The sequence below is a fragment of the Cydia pomonella genome, unplaced genomic scaffold, assembly GCF_033807575.1.
Source record: "Cydia pomonella isolate Wapato2018A unplaced genomic scaffold, ilCydPomo1 PGA_scaffold_202, whole genome shotgun sequence".
NCBI classification, from domain to species: domain Eukaryota; kingdom Metazoa; phylum Arthropoda; class Insecta; order Lepidoptera; family Tortricidae; genus Cydia; species Cydia pomonella.
The window spans coordinates 485425-507243 of record NW_026907842.1 but is presented as its reverse complement, the minus strand read 5'-3'; the positions used below and the strand labels follow the sequence as shown (position 1 = coordinate 507243).

Sequence of the window (21819 nt, the reverse complement as noted above, 5' to 3'; positions counted from 1 at the left end):
CTCGGCTTGTTTTTTGATAATGCCCTCAGTTGGCATATTTATTTAACCTGTCCATCTCTTATTTACGTTATATTGGAAAGACCCAAGTGGCAGCATTGGCAGCCCTTCACATAAAGTCCCTACCTACGCCTGCGAAACCAATAAAATAATATTAACCGGGTGTTGTTTTTCCAACTGAATTCACGTCGGCTCACCTTTTCTCTTATTGCATTTGCGCTTTAGTAATATAATAAAAGAGTTGTTCTGATCTTGCAGAACATTATTTGTATCGATGTGTTAAATTAAGCACATTTTAATTTTAATTAGTTTTTCTGGTTGCGTTAACGCCTAGGTATTTACTTATTAATAAATCAAGTAAGGAACTTTTTGGATTGTGCGAACACTGTTATAGTTGTGAATAAGGGCGTTTTCTAATTGTATCCTAATCACACCATCGAAGTCCTTTTGCCTGGGCAAGACACGTATCTTGAGTGCAAAGTTTATTCTAGCAAGCTAACGTTGGAGAACATTCCATGGCATGCATAGAATAGTGGGGTGGCCGTCTAAGGCAGTGGGTCAGTGGTTCGGGTAGGGCGCGGGCGGTCTTCTGGCGCAACACCCTTACGTAAAGCGCGGACGGCTGCGCCTGCAGTCCGCACGGGTGAAAGTTGCCGGGCTCCGCGAGATGGGCCTTCCTCACCACATGCTCGCTTGTCCTCCAAGGGTGAACTGTGGACTTTGTGCACTTGTGTCACCGTTCGAATCGAGATCACCTGACCATTACCATCTTATGCAATACTTACCGGTGAATTATAAAAGTCGACCTTGCCGACGTAAGCGCTAGCCGTGATTGTTGTTTATTGATGATCGTGTGTAATACTCAAGGTCTCGGCTTGTTTTTTGATAAACTGGTGCTAGAACCAGTTTTAATAAACCTGGTGATAAATCCTGTCCTTGGTAACATATCCAAACTATTTAAAATCCAAATTATTTAAGAGAATATGAAAACATATATAAGTTCTGTCGTCTAGATTGCACATAACTTATAGTTACTGATTTTTCAGTTCTGGAAAATGGTATACTTAATTTGTGATTTGAATAAGTTTCAAGTGTACGAGTGCATTTGCCGCGAAGATCAGGTCAAGGTCCCGCACAATAGGCGATTGCGCAAACACCGACGGACGGCTAGACCGACTGCTGCGCAGTGCCATCTCGTTATTTTCGGTTAGTGTTAGTAAATGCCCTAACCGCGTAAACCGGCCTGCACTTGCGGTTCAGAGACAATAAAAATAGGTTGAAACAATTTGATTTTTTAACAAATATACTATTTTATAACATTACAAACTATTTGCGTCAATAACGCAAAAACCCTCACTCTTGCGTTGAGCACTCCAGTTTACCATCTCGTTCACCTCGCCTATAATACTGATAATCGCTGTACTATTATATTACATTACCGCTAACATTCATGTTATGCTTCCTATGAACGATTCCTCGAAATAGTCTACCGTGTTTCCCGTAGAATGGTGCATTTTCAGAAAATACTTAGAACTGGAACCTATAAAATGTACTATTTCATCACACTTGCTCAAAAAAGATCTTATTTCATGCAGGTGTATTGAAGGACAAAGGTCTATATTGTTCCCGTGGGAGTTAAGGATTGTGAAAAAGAAGCTATAAATATATAATTAGCTTATTTTAAAATTATGTCACTAATTCATACTAACCAAGTAGCATAAATTAGTTTTGCTTTTAATATAATGAAATGACGTTTATAATTTAATATTTTTGTATATGTTAAAAAACCGTGGCTGAATGCCGAATAGGTCTGTGCCTTCGATGTCTGTCAAGAAATGACAGTATGGCGAACGAATGTTTGAAACGTCATCGTATTAAAAAAATATTTCTCTTAAAATTTAGTTTTTTCTTCGCAAGTATGATGAAAAACATTGTGTGTAACTCCGGGGGTAAGAATATTGCAAACTGGGGTCTAAAATTCCATCCAGCCTGCGCGGGTGTAGGGAATTACCACCCTCGTTTCCAAAATTTCACTTACTCCCCTCGTTGCACAATGTGGATACTATATTTTTGACCACGGGACTCAAACAAAATAAATACACACAAAAATGAGTCATCGATTAGAGTATGCTAATAAAACGGAAAACATGCGTTTGGGGGAGGCAGGCTCGTGAAATATATACTCGTAAACAAATCACCAAATCACGGATTAGCATAAACGACACTGCATAGAACTTTGTTTTAAAGTAACATAATTCCCTCTATAAAAACGTTCCCGAAAATCTGCGCGGACGTTTTTTGCAAAAAGTGATTTCGGTTATCAACTTGGTGTCTAATAATTTTATTGTCAAAGGATAAACTGGTGAAAAACAATAATTATGGAATATTTAGGTAAAGCAATAATTAACTACGATACTAAAGCAATTTTCCCTTTAACTTGCGTGGCTAACTTTAATTTGCGTGGCTTCGGCTAGTATTTACTCTGTTTATTAGAATCAATTTGAGCTGTAGCCATTTCCTTAGAATCATCGTCTTCCAGGACAGCCGATGCGTCTCATACGAGGAACGTGACAATAGCGCGTCACAAACGTGAGCATTAGTGCAAACGTGCTAATATCACAAGCTACGGCCTCATATTTACTTTCCATTATACCTATCAATCAATTCGTTAGGTGTGAACATGCGAACAATTGCCTCATACGTGGAGATGCTACTGTATTCTAAGCATTTTGTGGTTTATTAGACCTCATCATACAAACAGCAAAAACGGAAATTCTCATCATTTAAAATGTATGCCGTTCTATTGTTGATATTAAATAATAATTACTTTTGTAAGTTATCTCTATACACAACAATGGTCTAGTTGACGAAATATAATTTGCTAATCTGTCGAACTTTTATAAGTACCTATTTCTTGAATTTTGTAATTGTTTACAGTATTTTTTATACTCTAATTGTTGATTATTATGTTGTGTCTGAAAAAGGATTGTACCTACTTTTTGATCACGAATTGGGTATTTAACACGTGTTGAATATTATAACAAAATTTAGCTAAATGGATAGAAAATGAGCCATCCATTATAAAAATGTGGAATTTAAAAAGACATTGAGATTATAAAAAAATACAAGCAAGTAAGCAGCTTCAATGTTAAAAAAAAAGACGTACTTTCAAAAAGAAAATAGTACCATTCGATTCCTTTAACTTTATTGAAAAATAAATTGTAGGACAACTATATACATAAATGCAATATTTCCGGGTCAAAATAGCAATTTTCTTGATCTTCTATACATTTAGGACAGACTAATGTAATGTGACGTCACATTACAATATCATTTTGTTAGAGGCGTTTCAATCGTTTTCAATTATTGATTATCTCAGAAATGGAGTTAATTAGAATACCGGTGTCTTTGAGAAAGTTACTTGATTTAAGCTTAGGACTGCACCCCTGAAATTAACGGAAATCAAAAAAAACACGGTGTATTGTATACTAATGAAGTATTTTGAAATAGTCGTAACATATTTTAATAGTTCAGTTAACGCAAGAAGTCTTTTATATTCCGAAATGGATTAGCCTTGTAACATATTAGATTGCTTAATTAACAATAGCACCTACTTGATGTTTGTAAAATATCTAAATATTTCGCCATTTCTACTTAAGAATTAGGTATATGCAGCTAGAGCGAGCAGGCGAGGTGTTCAATACGATCTACACACATGTTATATATATTACGCGATCTACACATTTGTTCAACATACTTAGTAACTAGTCAAGGTAACAACAGACGGGTCTTATCGCTGCAAGCAAGATGCAAGTTTGATGTGTTCAGAAAACAATTTCAAGGGACTGTAGACCTGAGTAACTATAATAATATGGTTTTAATTTCAACTCGATGCCGCCACGCGTCCCTGAGATAAAGGGTCTTGACTTGACAGACGGACGGACGGACAACAAAGTGATCCTATAAAGGGTTCCGTTTTTTCCTTTTGAAGTACGGAACCCTAAAAACACAATTTCGTAAAAAATCCGTTACGGAAAAATATTGTCCTACACGGTAGGACAATATTTTTCCGGCGGCGGATTTCTTATGTTACCTATATTATTTTACAACCATTTTTTCGCAGTAGTTTAAACAGTTTAACCTCGGCCCTGGCACTACAAGGTATACGAGCGAACAAGTTAAATATTCGTATTTGCAATAGCGTTACGCGAGATCGACGCGACGATGATATTTCCTATTCCGCATCCGTACGTCACGTTTGTTTCTGCGTACTGTATTCTCTTTGCTCTAGCTATTCTAGGCAATCAAATCATCGTGGAACTCGTTTTTAACTAGATACTATATAACATAGGTACCAATAATGAAATTGATTAGATACTAAATCTCTTGACGCACCTTTTTGCTCGGTATACCAAAAAAAAAAGATCATATCACGAATATCCTATCGATAACAAGAGTAGATAAGAGATCTACTTGTGTTATTGATAGGATTTTAAGATGCCGACTCATAGTTTAATCACGAAAAACTGTACCCCGAAGGGTAGGATAATCATTATCTACCTTGTATTGGCGATAAGTAGGTACTAGACCGTCTAGACCTGACAGCTATGTAAATATTGCTGTTGTGATAGCAATCTAGATTAAGATGGTGCGTCAACTGTAAATTTTTCCTTCATAAATAGATAGTATACTTAAGTATGTTAGCTTTACCGTTTATTTCGTTCGAGTAAATTAACAGTGGAACCATTGAACTTTTCAAAAGCTGTATCTACCGTAGGTAGAAATAACAAATTACAAAGTCAGCCCTCTAGCAGCGAATCAACAGTCCAGTTTGAGTTGAGAACCGGCATCTATAAAAATAAATTGGTCACAAAAACTTCAAAGAAATATATAATTTGAGCAGGCGGCCGATACCTGTTCGACCAAATCAATAAATTAGAATAACAATTAATTTGCAAATCAAACAACTCAAATATACTTTACAGTACATATGGGGCTACTTTATAGCACTAGTGCGAGAAGTTGCATATTATGTTACTGTGTCGAACATTTAAAGGGCCATATGTACTGTAAAACGTTGTACGATACATGTGCGAATAGGTAATTCGCAACTCGTGTCGATTTAAAACACTCCCTTCGGTAGTGTTTTAATTTATCGCCACTCGTTTCGAATCTCCTATTTTTCGCACTTGTATCGTAATGTACTATAACGTATAGGTATCGCAATTACAGCGTTGTCAGTTGACAACAACAAATTGATAACTTCAATATTTTAATTGGTTCATTTACTTGTTACAGATATCTGCGTCGAACTAGCTTTTCAAAATGACGAGCATCTACAACTGGTACAGAGACCTCTTGGACAACAGGAGTGGTAGGTATTACTTTTGATTATACGCTGGTTTTTGCGTTAATAAATAGATCACACCACGAGTAACGGGTAAACCCGTATGTACATCAGTTAGTTCCTGAATCGATGGATAAATAAACTAATTCTTGAAGCCTTTTGTGTTTCCTTACGTCCGATGGTCCCCCTGTACACCTGACTGTATGCAAGCCTGTCGCTTCGAAAACTTTGCGCCAATTGCCAGCCACGCCGGTTGCTCCCAAGGTTTACCAGCAAGAGTTTGCTCAACAAAATTACATAAGTCTTAGAATGTTCCACACTCCAACTTCGCACCGTGGCGGCGTCTTAGCGTAACGAAAACGGAGTTATGTCAATGTTCTAAGCTTCAACACATGTGCCGAACCGGCATTGATCGCAGATCCGCGCTATGACGTACACACTAATACTTCACTCCGTTATTTATTCACATTTGAATATTATTTACCTGTCATTCTAACTCTCATAGATTATATATACCTACCTACGGACGTTTGTATTTAGCAACTGTTAGAAAATCAATTAACCTTTCTGTGACTATTTAAAACGAATATACGTTGACGTAGTAATTCTTGTTTACCTAAATGCGGAAAAATCATATCATAATCGCTGCTTGACTTGTCTAGGTAAATAAATGCAGGTCGTCCTTGTTGGTCCAATGGTCAACTAGTGATATTACCTGTAGCGTATTACTTATTGTAATCATGATATATCCACCCATTGTGCTTAAATTGCTGTACGATTGTGTAAATTTCGTGCTTGTAGTTACACAATTAATTAGCGTATGAAATACCTAAAAATTCCACTCAAATTATTTGAGCAGGATCACTGCACTGTTGTAGAAGTAATATACATATAGAGAAATGGGACGTTCCCACGTTGCGTGACCTGAAACAGTTAATTTATAACAAAGTATATTTGAGGAGGGACGATTTTTTTTATGGAAATGATTATACACCACACCCGCTCAGTTTAAAAGAGAATTATAATTTCGTTCCAGATCCCCGGGTAAAGGATTGGCCGATGACGTCGTCGCCGTGGCCCACGGTCGCGATATGTCTGGGCTATGCTTACTTCTCCAAGTCCCTCGGGCCCAGGCTCATGGCTAACAGGAAACCCTTCGAGCTGAGAGGCGTCCTCATAGTATATAACCTATTCCAAACCCTCTTCAGTGCCTGGATATTCTATGAGGTAAATACCCAAAGTTAATTACGTACTAGATCGATTAGCATTCTGCCACAATACATTTCCGCTTCGACAAGCATGCTGCCTTCACGGATGGAAATGGGTTAACTGTTATGACGTATTGTGAGATAATTAACCTCGCAGACGGAAAACATTGACGTAAATGTAATTAAGTAATATTCAAACCAATTTAGTTCTCCATGTTGATTTTTACCGGATTCGTGATAGATTCTGCATCAAAATGTCGATCATTCACTTGTTACCTACCACAATAATCGCTTCTAGGAAGTTTACATTGTATGTCGATTTGATATTTGCATATGTACCTACATAACATGTAAACTGTCAAATAATTTATACAAAACATACCACATGTATACAAAAATCGCTGTATTAAGTAGAGAAAGTAAATTTTTTTGTGTGCCTACTGTACGATATATCGTCGAATTGTCACTCAAGATACATATCTAAATCAAAAATAGTCTCGTGAAGAAAGCATTTTTTATTGCAGTACCTAATGAGCGGCTGGTGGGGTGAATACAACTTCAGTTGTCAACTCGTCGACTACTCGCGGAGCCCGACAGCAATGAGGGTTTGTATTTGATACATGTTATGACTCGTCCTAGTACTAGGACGACACTCGTTAAATCTCATTATCTAATGCTTAACAAGTTCAATAATACACATATGCACCATTCAATGATTTATTATAACTCAAGAAAGGTTATAGGCGTTCCAAAATTGAAGCGCTTACCTTGTGACAAATTGTACAAGTTGCCTTTAGTCGCATCTGGGCAAGTGAGAGATGTGCACGTGCTAACGAGCTCCCGCTCACCGAAAGAGAAATAGACAAGCAAACAACAAAGATGAATGGTATGCGAAAACTGATAAAAAATAACAGATTTTTCGTAGGTATGGAAATAAATATGGAAGGATTTTTCGTGCTCCTTATGTATGAGTATAACCTGTCTATAGTTACATAATATCATTGGTAGTATCTTATAGTCATGCTCAAATGCATCAATATAAAAGCCTAGAGTCCCAGGGGTAAACAAATGAATGCAATTTTACATTTTACATAAATGGTAAAACGAAAAATTGTTAATAAAATACATGTGGGAACCTTCCTCATGTTTAAATTGTACTTAATTTAAGTGTATTATATTACACGGACATACGAAACCTGATTAGAGTTGGGATTTAACAGATAAATTTGACCATTCGATTTTCTGTTATATACTTATACTATTTATACGTAATGTCCAGTGATCGGCACGACCCGTGTCGCACGGTGTCAATGACCTCAATCATTATGTTAACATGGATATGCCCCGAGATTTCGGTCTTTTTAGGAAGTCAGTATTTCCGATTATAGAACATAAAGGTATTATAATAGGTATTCATAAAATGCATGTAGGCATAAAATGACATCAAGTTCGTTCGTTTGAGGAAAGGTCCGAGTTCTCCTACGCGTCATATTCAGGACACCAACGAGCAACAGTTCACTTTGTCCAATCAGCAGCCAATAGGAAGTCCAGTTAGTGTAACATAAGAGATTATCGAGTCCGTAAAACAAGCCAAAGTCGTTGAAATAAACACTGAGATAATAAGGAACTTTAACAACACGTGCGAACTTAATGAACCGAGGAACATAAGTAAACATATTTGCCATTAGAAAATAGTTGCAATCCTTATCAGTAAACGAGAAAAGGATGGCATTAACTCTTTATTTAGGCATTTCAATTAGCCGTCTTTTTTGCACCGCACCAGTTTAAACAAACGCAAACAATAGAAAATTCGCAAATGACCTTCGATAAGCCAGGTAGTCGGTCGAAGGGTTTAGTTGCACTTGAAATGGTTACACCGTTTTAACACTTACGTATTTTGTATGAGTGCAAAATTACGTCCTGCTACTTAATATTTCACAAACTGTCAAATTGAAATATTCAACATTCGAAATATATCAATTTTTTATTTAATAATTAACTATACATTTTATAAGCTTATTTAACACTTTATCGTATATTTGCAAATATATATCATACAATAAAATTATTCTATTAAACAAAATCACGGAGTTATGTTATAATCTAATCATGTCCATATCATGATTTCTGCTCGCAATCCCGCGGTGCGTCACGGGTCGTGCCGATCACTGGTAATGTCGGTGGAAATAGGAGTCCTTATTACTAGTTTTAAGGTAGAAAATCATATAATTTTGTAATTTAAATATATCTGTGGTTTATATCCCATAAGATTTATGCGGTAAAGTTTATCTTCCAAATAATGTAATATTCATAAATTACAATTTTAAATCTAAAAAGCTTGTTTCAAGGTTTAGTATCGTTGACATTAAGTGTGACGTGTGTTGTAGATGGCGGCCACGTGCTGGTGGTACTACTTCAGCAAGTTCACAGAGTTCTTCGACACGCTGTTCTTCATTCTGCGCAAGAAGAACGAGCAGGCGTCCACGCTACATGTGATACACCACGGCATCATGCCCTTCTCCGTGTGGATGGGCCTTAAATTCGCGCCAGGTAAATAAAACTAGAGATGCGCAAAACGCTTCACTGAGTTGAAAAGATTGATTCATATCTTTCGCTCGCGGTGATATATATCACACATTTCGCTCAGTGGATCTGTAGACGATATTGTTCACAAGTAGAGAGAAATGTCAATCAATCAGATACTCTTACCCAAAAGTGCGACCAAGATGGCGAACCACGCAATACGATCCCTGTTTTTCCCGACACCCTCCGAACTCTTCGGAACCACTCCGAAACATATTCGCATCGTCTCATTCGATCACTCGCTCGTCACGCTCGGCCGGCTCATTCGAATCATAAGTGGTCAAGAGCGACCAAGGAACAATGAGATAGTTGAGTTTCTGAGCGAGTTAAATCATTAGTGTGTGAGTTCAATCAAAAGATGTAGTTAATTTAAATCACTCACTCGAGAACGACATATGTCTAAATAAAACAACATACTTCATGTTTTGTCCTGTAGGGTAAAGTCCATTGAGAAATCATGAACAAATATACATTAACACCTATCCGCCGCTATACAATCGAAGTTACGTTCTCATTTTAAAAAGGTATTCTAAAATTACATTAAATGTGACATTAACATTTAAAATGCCCTGTTCACATCTATTGCAGTAGCATTCCAGTCCAGTGATCGAATCCAGCACTTAACTGGATCGAATCATTTACATTAATTCCAATCATTTTCATTATCCAATGAATGGATTGAAGGTCTACAATATTCCAGTGGTGCTGGATTGGGCGAGCTGGAATCAAAAGTAGACCATCATTCCAGTCACTGGATTGGAATGATTATATTCCAGTGCCAGTTCACATTATTCCAGTAGCATTCCAGCGCTGGATTCTATCACTGGAATACTACTGGAATAGATGTGAAGCGGGCATAACATATATCTATGTCAGTTTCCAGTTTTCATTGTTAGAAACTGTAAAAAAAAAAGAGTAGAAGTTTTATGTTCATGTTTGAGTTACGTAGGGGTCATAATCATAATCATTTATTGTATAATTTTATAAATTACATGTCAATAATTTACGAAAAAATATTAATAAAAATGAATAATATAACAATCATTAATATAAATATATACTCTGGGTATAACTTACAGTTTTAGCTTTAATTTTTTTTTAATTTACATACTAAACAAACTTCTACTCGCTATATTTATAGGGTTCGTTTTTTGCTATTGTGGCTACGGAACCCTAAAAACTCGTACTTACTCTCTCTGACTTAATTACTCTCGTGTAAAGAAATGATTATCCTTGCATGGGACCATTGCAAGGATAACCTTAGTGCAATTAATTAATCACTGTAAAAACTGCATCATCGATAATACCGTTTAAAAACATAATGTTCATCCTATCTTTTTTTTTTGTTACTTTTGACTGTTCTGGAACTTGTTTCTTTATAATTAAACCTTGAAAATGTAATTTGACCTACTTGGCGGTTTCGAATTAACGAAAATTTCACGCGTCGAATGATGATCCCTAATGAAAGTTCCTGCAAGTCGCTTTTGGATAAGCTTAATTTTTTTTTAATATTTAAAAACTAATTGAAGAAATATATTTAGTTCATTTCTAAATAATGTCCTATAAGTTCTTCCAATAAATGTCTACAAACATTTTACGTGCGCGCGGTATAGGACCTATGTAACTTCGGTGCTAATACAAAGTTACGGTACCACCAAGCTGATCTGATTCTGGTGACCGTGGGCAGTGGGCATAGAAAGTCTCTAATAAATTAACAAATTTATCGCTATTGGGATCGCCAAATGTCTTGACCAGTTGTAGATGACTGTCTGAAGAGACTTTAACATATTCTAAACTACACTTGAGCTACGCTATACGTATCGTTTCTATCGTTGACATTTTGTCATTAAGGATTTCGTTTTTGTTCTTCGTCAACAAATAAATTCGAATTAGGAATTGTATTGTCAAAGCATGGGGGAGCAGATTGCAAATTAGTAAAAAAAAATGACGAATCTATAAGGGTTCCGTTTTTTGCCATATGGCTACGGAACCCTAAAAACAATGCTAGTTGAGCACATAGTTGTAAAAAGCAATGAGGTTAGCGAAACATCGCTCTGATACTGGGAAAATGTACCATTTTCAATTAATATTGATAAGATAAATGATTATTTATAACATAATGTAAAATTGTACTGTGGTGACAGCTGTCATTCAAAAGTAGCTAGAATGTTAAACATTATGGTAACTAACAACTTATCGCGAGGAACGGGGTGGATTGATGTTTTAATATGTTTGCAACAAGTTTCAACAAATTCGTTCTGCTGTTTTCTGGATAATTTTTCTATTTATCGCATATATTTTATAAATAGTTTAATATTGCAGAGGCCGAGAAAGGGCAATTCGTGGATGAGTCTCGATTTGGACAAAGACGAATCCACGAATTGCTGTTCCTGCCGAGGCATATATATAGTGCTTTTCTCCAAACATGCGAGGAAATCAGGTAAAACAATCATAATTTAAACATGAACCAGCACTCAAATCGAACCTTCACTCCAAAATTGCAAAAACAATTTCCCTCTTTTAATTACTTTTTTAAAGTTCAAGGCACAACTATTCTGCCATTGTGCAATATAAGCTGTATTTGCACGCATGAGATCCTTAAAAAAATATAAAAGTTACATAGTCTTTGATTTTATTAAGCAGTATTCGCACGATCATACACGTCGTCAGTCTTACACGACTCTATCCTATAGCTTGTAATGATGCTTACCGGGTCGTGTAGACGCAGCTATATTAATTGGCTGTATGCGTTTTTCTTAGTGGATACATGTTTTTAAAAAGTAAAAAAATACAGTAATAACTTTCCCGTCCGCTAAAACACGACAATAATGGTTTGATTTTTTTAATTTGAGTTTGACCATAACGAAGAACGTCCCGTACTATTTTTGCTACAATAAGGTGAACATTTCCGAGCATATTGGAGAAAACTATATTTCCATTGACAATGTTTGGCCGGAAAACATTTACTTCATTTTTAAATTTACTTATAAAAAAAATATTATAACTGAAAACGTCGGCTTGGGCTAAGGACGATTTACGCATATTTTATACAACATTTTCATTCCATACAACGTTAAGATTTTTTAATAAGTAAATTTAAAAAGAAAGTAAAACTTTTCCGGCCATTCATTGTCTAAGGTTATATAGTTTAAAAAAGTATGTGACAGGCCACCTCTTTGTTTCATATTTGTCTATTGTAAAACTTATCTACTGACCTATGTATTAGTGAGATGATATATTTACTTTGTTCCCTGATCGTTATAGATCCTCTTTCGAGTAAAATACAAGAACACACATTATCCAATAAACTTTCAATAACTAATGAGAGCAAACAATTGTGATAAGATTGCATGTCTAGATTAATTTGTATGCAACAAGAAACATCTAAACGTTTCCGACGAATTGTTTCAGTCGAAGGCCGAATGTAAGACTGATGCATCAGCACTTTCTAAAACGATGTGACGTGAGTCATCGTACTTACTGGTGATTAATCGCCGTTCGATGAATTAAGCAGGCGACGCAACTCGGCCGTCGCTGAGCTCTCGCGGTCATGGTTAATTTCGTTATACAACCGTTTTGTTGCTGAAACTTTGCTGTCAGGGCTCGTGATAATCATAACAGTCAGAAGGTTAGGTTAAGAAAACAAGCTAAAAATAATCACAATAGCAAGCAAAAACACAATAAGACAACATAAAAACTTAATTAATTGTTAATTTATTACCGCCAATACAATAACTAATTTGTTCTTCATTTTCGTATTATTTGTTATGTATCTTTTAACGCGCATATTAAGATATTTTATTTATTTTGCGCTAATTAGGTAATGCGATTGTCAAAATAGAAATGAAAATATTGTAAAAATTACGGACACCGCACATTGGCACTCCCATACTCATTATTATGACACCGCAACCGCTTATTTTAGTTCATGTTTACGAGCTGTACTCGTGTGTACTTTGAGTTCTAGGTGTAAACAATCGTAAGATGTATACAATAGTGTAGGCCGCCACTGTGCTGCGCGGCTCGCGGTGGTGTAATATTTAACAAAGTACAAAAGCACCTACCTATATGGTGACCACATAGCGATTTATTATGCTGAGTATTTAGGCTTAATTCAGATATTTCAAATAATATTAGCTTGGGGGATAATAGGGCTAACCCTATCCAAGCAGCTAACTGCGCGGTGCTGTTTTTCACGCGACTGTTTCGCCTGTATCACTTTTGCCTATTTATGTTTCTGTCGATTGTCCTAATTCAGGCATTAGGTATTTAACTTCTTTTTTATTATTTAAAAAAAATAATTACTAAAATTTCTTAATTTAACCAGGAATAATTCAGATTGATATAGTCCCGTCCCATCAGCTAGTTAGCAACTGCTTCATTATAGGATCGTTTTCCGAAATGTTTTTTTCCACTACTCATAACCTTCTACGGAGTATTTTTACAAAAGTAAATATAAACCCGGAATTGCCATTTTACTGTACCGTTAGCTAAAGTTACTTTTATGGATTGAATTGGACAAACAATGAATTATTACCACTGTGTTACTCTTTCGTTCAATTAGCAGAGTCGACGTGACAATGTAGAATCTAAGATAACGTCATATTGAATAATAAACATGATCAATATTTTTGCTAAAACCAGACGCATTGACAAATATGATTACCTATGTTATTTTTTATTAACTTCGCATTTGAATTTTGACACAATGTCATAGACTTAGATAGTATTAGATACATAGACTTGCCATAGATTAGGCTGAAATGAAATGAAAAAGAAAAAAATGTCATAACTACATTATCTTAACACAATGTAGTCAAGGTTTCCTTGTGATTCAATACCTACTTTATCTTTTTAAACACCATTAAACGAACTAGCATTGTTTTTGTGACACTGAACTCTGAATTAGACAAGTCACCGTTTGACGCAATGACTTAAGTTCTATGACACGTGAACTATTCAAATTAAGCTGGTACGCAAATCTCTGTTTACTGATGAACTCACTAGGAGTCGAATAGTTGTATGTTGTATGTTTTATACAAATATGGCGGCAAGGCACTTGCATACAGAGGTACTTCTCATTTCTTTATTATTGGTAGGTATATCTGCCACTTTAGTGCTATAATATGGAGGTCTAAAGTGGAACATGTACGAAACTATAACCACAATGATCTTATTAGTTTTGTGGATAATATCACCGATGTAGTGTCTCACGGCTGGCAGTTTATACTTACATGTAGAAAAAGGAACCTTATTGAGAAGTTTTACTTTATATATTGAAGTGACTTAAATGCCTTTCCTTTGTACAAAATGTTCAGTTTAATCGTAATTATAATTATGCAATGGTGACTGTAACAAGGCAAGAAGACGCCTGAACGCTCTACTAACTAAGAAGTCGAATTGTTTTATCTTATGTAATGGATTCCCTTTCAACTGGATCCCCATTTATTTATACAAATGTTCTTGCGAATATTTGGCTTATTTGTAAAATTGGTTTAAGTTATTATTGAACGCTTACCGCGAGCTACTTCGTTTGTTCGTTCGTTTTCTTGCCTCATCGAAATAACGAAATTTGGATTTTTACTGTTTGGTTGACATGCACGGTAAGTTATTTTCGGAAACACAATAACGTACATATTTTTTGGAAACAAAGAGGAACTTGCTTTACAGTAGTATAATTAGGGTTCCGTACCCAAAGGGTCAAACGGGACCCTATTACTGAGACTTCGCTGTCCGTCCGTCCGTCTGTCACCAGGCTGTATCTCATGAACCGTGATAGACAGTTGAAATTTTCACAGATGATGTATTTCTGTTGCCGCTATAACAACAAATACTAAAAACAGAATAAAATAAATATTTAAGGGGGCTCCCATACAACAAACATATTTTTTGCCGTTTTTAAATAATGGTACGGAACCCTTCGTGCGCGAGTCCGACTCGCACTTGCCCGGTTTTAAATTTATCTACGTCTTGTCGGCGGCGAAAATTATATATTATTTTGATTTATATTGGTTAAATAATTTCGAATTATGTTAAGCCGGTACGTTTGACTCGAATTGTCAGCTGCCAGCGTATTTCAGATCGTCTTGACTCAATGGTGATGGCGTTGCGTAGAGATGTAGCCTTACTCTCTTTTCTATCGCATGTATCACGAGGAGTGCTCCGAGGAATTGTTACAACATTTCCATCTTCACCACCTAGATGGTTGGCAGTCCTCAACTGTGCGTTTCTTCAGAAACAACCTGCTTCGCACAGCTAAACTGAGGAATGATCTGTCGTCTGCGGTATTTCCGGACCGATACGATCTTCAAACCTTTAATTAAGAAAAGAGCGGCAATGTTAAAGGCCGGCAACGCACTTACGACCTCTCGGGTGTTGCGGGTGTCTATGGGCGACGTTAATCGCTCACCATCAGACGATTCGTCTGCGTATATCATAAAAAAAGTAAAGTTTACATGTATTTTATTCTTTTCTACAGGCGGCCACAGCACATTCTTCGCGCTACTCAACACGTTCGTGCATATCGTCATGTACTTCTACTACATGGTGTCAGCCATGGGACCCAAGTACCAGAAGTACATCTGGTGGAAGAAGTACCTCACCGCTTTCCAAATGGTAAGTCATATTGTACATTAACATTGTATCCCCTCTTGATACGACGTTGAGATAGGTATACATAATATGTATGTTTATAGTTAAATCATTTAACGCCTGCGTCAAGCATCGCCTAGCCCTTTAACACGTGTAAAGGTTACTTGCCTCCATGTCACATTTGCATAGGTAACATCACTAACAACCCTGAAGCTTCCACTTGTATGGTATTCACAGATTACCTCCCAATAGACCGTGCATTAAATGATGTACATTAAATCATATAACACTACTCGCGGTATATTAGCCACGAGAATGCGACAGTACAAAATTAAAGCAAAAGGGCGTACGATGCAAAAACTTTACGGCTTGCATCGTATTATTTTATATGTACCTATGTACTCCGTCTAGTAGTAGTTAGTAGTCCGCGATAGGAAAATAACTTGTTTAGAGGAACAGGTTTTGCTTTAATTGTCATATTCATATTAGATCGGCAATAAATATATTTTGTGACTGAATGTAAAAACCGCAGGTCTATTTTTGAATAGATATTAGTTCTGTTGTAGGTATGTTCTTTAATGTGTATGTTTAGGCTTTGAATTTACTTAAGGTTGATAATTTGTCAATCAATTTAAATTATGTTTAAAACCAATCTATTAAATTCGTTTTATGCAACCGTAAACTATTGCAATGTATAATCACGGACAGCTAAATATTTGCCAGGCTAATTTGAGTCTTGTTCTATCAATAATAATAGGGTTTAATATCTTTTGTTATGCTACCTTAGGGGCAATTCGACATGCTAAACTGACAGTATGTGATCTCGGCACGCTTCGTCGTATTTTAGAACCCTCGTAGTTTTGGTTTAGATTATCATATGACTCACGAGATAACTACCTATAGAGAATAGAATTGTTCATATTCGAACCTCTACGAGGCACTCTACCTTCTCGTACCACCAAGCACCATTATTGAACAATGAGCCCCATTACAACCGAGTACGTTATTGTTTGCAGGTCCAGTTCGTGATGATCTTCACTCACCAGCTGCAAGTCCTGTTCCGGCCGTCGTGCCAGTACCCGCACGTGTTCGTCTACTGGATCGCCATGCACGGCTTCCTCTTCCTATTCCTCTTCAGCGACTTCTACAAGGCGAGATACACGCAGAAGGTGCAGAAACGCGCCGATGGACTTTGTATGGTAAGCTTAATATACTTGATAGTTCCACCTAATCCCAAAGGCTCATTTAGACTTAATCGATCTATTGAATTGATTACTGACTTGCCTGCTCTAGTGTTCTCGCTTCATTTATCTCTGCTTGATTCCTGGAAACATGCTTGCCAGTTTTTCTGTCACGTGTCCGAATTTATGAATCATCAAAGCTCAGTCACCTAGCAGCCCCCATGAGATGCTCTTGATAGTTGATTGAGGGCCAATGGCACCAACCACAGTTAATATACTGACCAACGTCTCGCAGCAGAGATCTGTGAAACTTCCCATACAATAAATAAAATAAAATAATAAAAATCTCTGATCCGGCCCAGTCCCATACACCTGCATAAGCTATTTTGGTTTTTAAATGTATTGTTATCTAAAAAGATTACTTCAAATCCAATTTACCTGTTACCTCCCTCAAAAGTCATATGTAGTAATGGCAGTAAACTACTACTTTGTGTCTGTACTTGCGTAACCAATTTAACCAATACGTTTAACGATTTTAGAATCCTTTACTTCAATGTTTTTAATATACATTCTTGTAGTATTGCATAAGTAGTAGGTAACTATTGTGTTAATATGTCGAATGTTGTTGACTTCTTTATTTTGTATATTTCCTAGTATTAGGTACACTGCCGTTGAAGGCTACATTTTGGCCATTAAGTTCAAACGACATTTAGTAGTAGGTAGTAGTTTTGTAAAAGTGTAAAGACTTGCACGGAATACCGTCTTGCGAAATTGCTTAATGCCTCAAGGCCGCGACTGCCCGGAGATACTACTTTCGGACGCAATTCGATGTATGTCATGTTAAACGAAGTTTGTTAATGTTACGCCCTGTTGCAACACGCCGTTGAACTTAGTCTGCATCTTTTATGTTCGTCTTCTCTCTAACCTAACTTGCTTAACAAACACTTGACAACAAGAAAACTAACCTAACAAAAACTTGACACCAAACTACTTAAATCAGCATGGCATAATGTGTGTGATGCATGACTTAGTGTCGGTTGCACCAAGCCGTCTGTCACCGTCAAAGCGTTCGTTTGCTGTGTGGAACGTTTCATAGATAACTGCTGAGTGACGTTCGTCAGTCCGCTAATTATGGTTGGTGAAACTGGCCTTCATTGAAGTTGCAAGATGAAATGACAGAACTGGGCTGGATACTGTGCAGACTGCAGAATCAGGGGTAGTGACAATCGTTATCCATAAACGCCAATCGGAATCGTAACTAAGTTAGAAGGGGTGGTCAATTGTTTTTTTTTTTATATAGAATTAGAGTGTTAAATTAAAGGGATGTATATTACCAAGTGCGTACAGAAGTTACATCGGTACGCAAGTCCGACTTGTGCTTATGAGAGATTAAAATCAATGATAGTCTTTTTTATTAATCTTTAATTGCGAAAGGACTAACAGTGGGCAGGAAGTGATTACAGGGCGATTTTTTCTCGTTTGATTGTTTACTTTGTTCATTATCTAAAGTGACTGTGAAGCGAACTAAAAGCGTGGGAGAAACGTCAGTGTTAGTTATTCCATAGTAATTATAATTTCATTCCATAGTACGAGGAAATTAAAAGGATCACGCGTGTCTCTACACGTGTCTGCAGTTTTTATTTTAATTTGTATGTCTGCGTGAATAGGTTTAGCTTTAATAGAGATAATTCTTCTCTCACTGTGACAATCACACAGAGGCGCGATTATTTTTATTGAAGTACTTTTACATCGTTTCCACGTACGGAGATAATTCATTTATCGATTTACGTTAATTTACTACTAAAGGCTATTGTGTAGAATAAGGTTGATATGAAATGACAATTAGTATCGTATTAATTACGTACTAGCTTTTGACCATGTGTGTGGAATGATAATTTACTTGATAATAACTATCTTTTTTTTTCGGGACTCAAACTATAGTCCGCGCACGAAGTCGGTGCAAGGATGAGGAATGTAAGGAATGTCGGACGTCATGACCGTGTGTTGTGATTTTCTCGATATTACGTTATCGATAACAAGCAACTTGTTTGCCGCCGCGTGCAAGTTAAATAGTTAATTTTGAAAATAAAGATTAATGTGTTTTTGGTAAAATACACTTTTTTGTAAATTGTATAATGAAGTGAAAATATTTTAAACACTTTTCATCAGGCAAATATTAGCCCATAGACAAATACCTCAAAACTAGAATACGTTTAAAACGTTACTTTAACGTGACGTGAAGTTACTGACTGCCAATAAAGCTGAGTACTTCACGGTCCATAACGGTCGAGCAGATGGCATCGCATTCTCACGCCGGTAACTACCCGACAAAACAAAAATATATACACGGTAATAAACACGCAAAAAAAGTCTGCTAGCGGCGTATTGCATAACAATACGACTGTCATGGCAATTACAAAAACGTGCACATGGTGCGTATCAGTAAATTTTACTATTAAAGTTAGAGTACTCAATTATTAAAAAAATATTTAACAATTACATAATTATAGGTATAACGTCTTAAGAAAACATCTAGATTTGGGCGAATGTAGCTACAAACAAATTTACACTAGCAGATTTAATCAACAACTCGATAAACATGCATTCGTATCATTGCCGACACTGGTTTCGGGCGAGTGTGGGGTGCGATGCGACCTACGGGCGCACGTCTTCCCACTTCCTCGACCCCCGAATGCACGGAATTGATGCGCGGACTATATCTTTATACCAAATTTCATCTATATCGGTTCAGTAATCTTAAGCGTGAAGAAGTAACAGACATACGTAACAGAAACGGGTAAACGACGGGTTTTGGGTAATGCTAGCGAAGAAAACAGACAGCATGTTTGTGTCCGCCTATGCTTCAGAAACAACCATTTGCCTCCCCACTCATTTGATTCAGGTAGCTGTAGCTACCAGCTGTCACCCCTAGTCATTACTAGAGTTCAATAAAATGGTAGTTGAACAGGCGTGGCGTTTGTCATGATTCCGTTTGTTGCAGGCGGTGGACGTGGACGCGACGCGCGGCTACAAGGAGGGCGCGGCGGTGCCGAGCGCGTACGCGTCGTCGGCCGCCGACGCCTTCGTGCGGCGGCGGCCCGTCTCGTAGTGCCGGCTGCTGCGGACATGTTACACGAAACTTTCTTAATGCACAAACTCACCGCAACTCGAATGCCTTGTAATTTCTCTAAGTACAGAACTATATTCCGAATATATTTTATGAATTGTTATCGATTCGGCGAGAACTAGGATGTCTAATGAGGTGTGGTCTGTAATTTTTTAGTCACAATTGTAGATCCTACTTTAATTTCTTCGCGATATCGTGGACGGGCATTGTGTATTTTGTCGTAACTGTAAATAATAATGTTTTTGTAACGTTCGGGTCTCGGCTTACGTTTTGAGGAGGGTAGTGGATCGTTTGTAAATATTACTTTATCGCTTAGGTAGTCCATAATGCGAATAACTGAAATGTACGTTACCATAAAATTCTGTAAGGTGTCCAGTGTCCATATTATTTCGGCATTTTCCTAAATGAAATGTATTTTCGTAGTTTCTTTCACGTATATGATGTCTACTGTTAATACCAAAAAATGAACAAGTATATTTATGAATCGACACAATGTGTCGGGTCTGTGTGAATACTGTATAGATTGCATTTAAGTTGTGACATTAATATGTACTTGTTCGCGAGTACGGGAGCAGCGGCGGCAGGGGCCGCTGGTAGGTTATGTAGATGTGTGCGCGGGCGACGATTCGCCGACTAAACTTAATTATTATTTTGTATCATGTTTTGGTGTATTAATGCTTTGAATGTTGTGCAATGTGAAGTGCCGGTTGCTTGTCGCGACAGATATGCTCAAATAATACTGCGTATTCACTGTTTTGCTATTCTATTTATTATTTTAATAAAGAAGTTTACAGTATTTTTCTCGTGTTTCATCTAATACCCCTACCACACTAGCTATAGGTATCGGCATCAGAGTTGGAAGTAATGCACACGACGAAATGACACCTAATGACAGCGATATTTTACAATTATTCTTCTTTCTTACCGATAGTAAGTTAAATAACAGAATGCGAAATTAATCAACAATTTATTCTTTATGTAATTGTGTGTGTAATCATTCATATCAATATTATGAGGTAGATGTGGATGGAGCAGTATGTATTAGTCGCAATGAAGCATCCATTTTATCAAATTTTCCCGATACAAATGTACCTATACTAAGTAGTCCTAGTAAGGACTCATCACCACCATCACTCAGGATTGGTGATGGCAAAACCAAATAGTAAAGATACAAAAAGATCGATAACTACTTTAATAGTTGTTGGCCAACCGACTAACTACCGAGCCTCGGGACCGTCGGGCGCCAATTTCCACATGAACTTTGCCGGCAAGGCTGCTATAATCTGCATAGCATTGCAAATGATTATTAGGGTCTTGGGAAATACATAATGTGGCCGTTTACATGACCGAGTCGCTGCTAAATTCGTATTTTGCGTAGGTTACTTCTGAGCCTAAACTTAGTATTTATTGCCTAGACTTAATGATGTGCCGTCTTCATGAAATTCGATTTGCATTAAATTCATGTAGATACATCAGTTTATCACGGAGTAAAGATTATTTTAGTCTTCATAATCACTGATCAGTTCCACATATGTATGCCTTTTATGAGCTAACAGACGAAGAAAATAAGTAATAAAATATACAATCATCAATCTTGCACATCGTTGAAAGGATTTATGTTGACTAGGTGAGGTTTTCATCATCTATCAGGCTGCGTAGACAAGATGCCAATCGTTCACGCTCCGTATAGTAGCGTAGTTATCTCTCTCTATCACTCTTCCATATTCTTGCGACGCAGACAGTTGCATTTCGTTCGCTACGGAGCGTTAACGATTGACATCTTGT

At 36.9% G+C, this 21819-nt stretch overlaps 1 protein-coding gene across 2 annotated transcripts in view; it reads left to right on the top strand.

Annotated features, from left to right (window-relative positions):
* Nucleotides 1–20830, top strand: part of LOC133533767 (elongation of very long chain fatty acids protein 7-like) — a 33620-nt gene extending 12790 nt beyond the window's left edge. For both annotated transcript variants that reach the window (XM_061872809.1, XM_061872808.1), the window contains exons 2-8: nucleotides 5296–5371; nucleotides 6381–6571; nucleotides 7077–7157; nucleotides 8940–9102; nucleotides 15614–15750; nucleotides 16743–16925; nucleotides 19909–20830. In XM_061872809.1, the coding sequence (XP_061728793.1) occupies nucleotides 5323–5371; nucleotides 6381–6571; nucleotides 7077–7157; nucleotides 8940–9102; nucleotides 15614–15750; nucleotides 16743–16925; nucleotides 19909–20016 (912 nt within the window). In that variant the 5' untranslated portion in view covers nucleotides 5296–5322 and the 3' untranslated portion in view covers nucleotides 20017–20830. The remainder of the gene's footprint in view (nucleotides 1–5295; nucleotides 5372–6380; nucleotides 6572–7076; nucleotides 7158–8939; nucleotides 9103–15613; nucleotides 15751–16742; nucleotides 16926–19908) is intronic.
* Nucleotides 20831–21819: the final 989 nt, after the last annotated feature.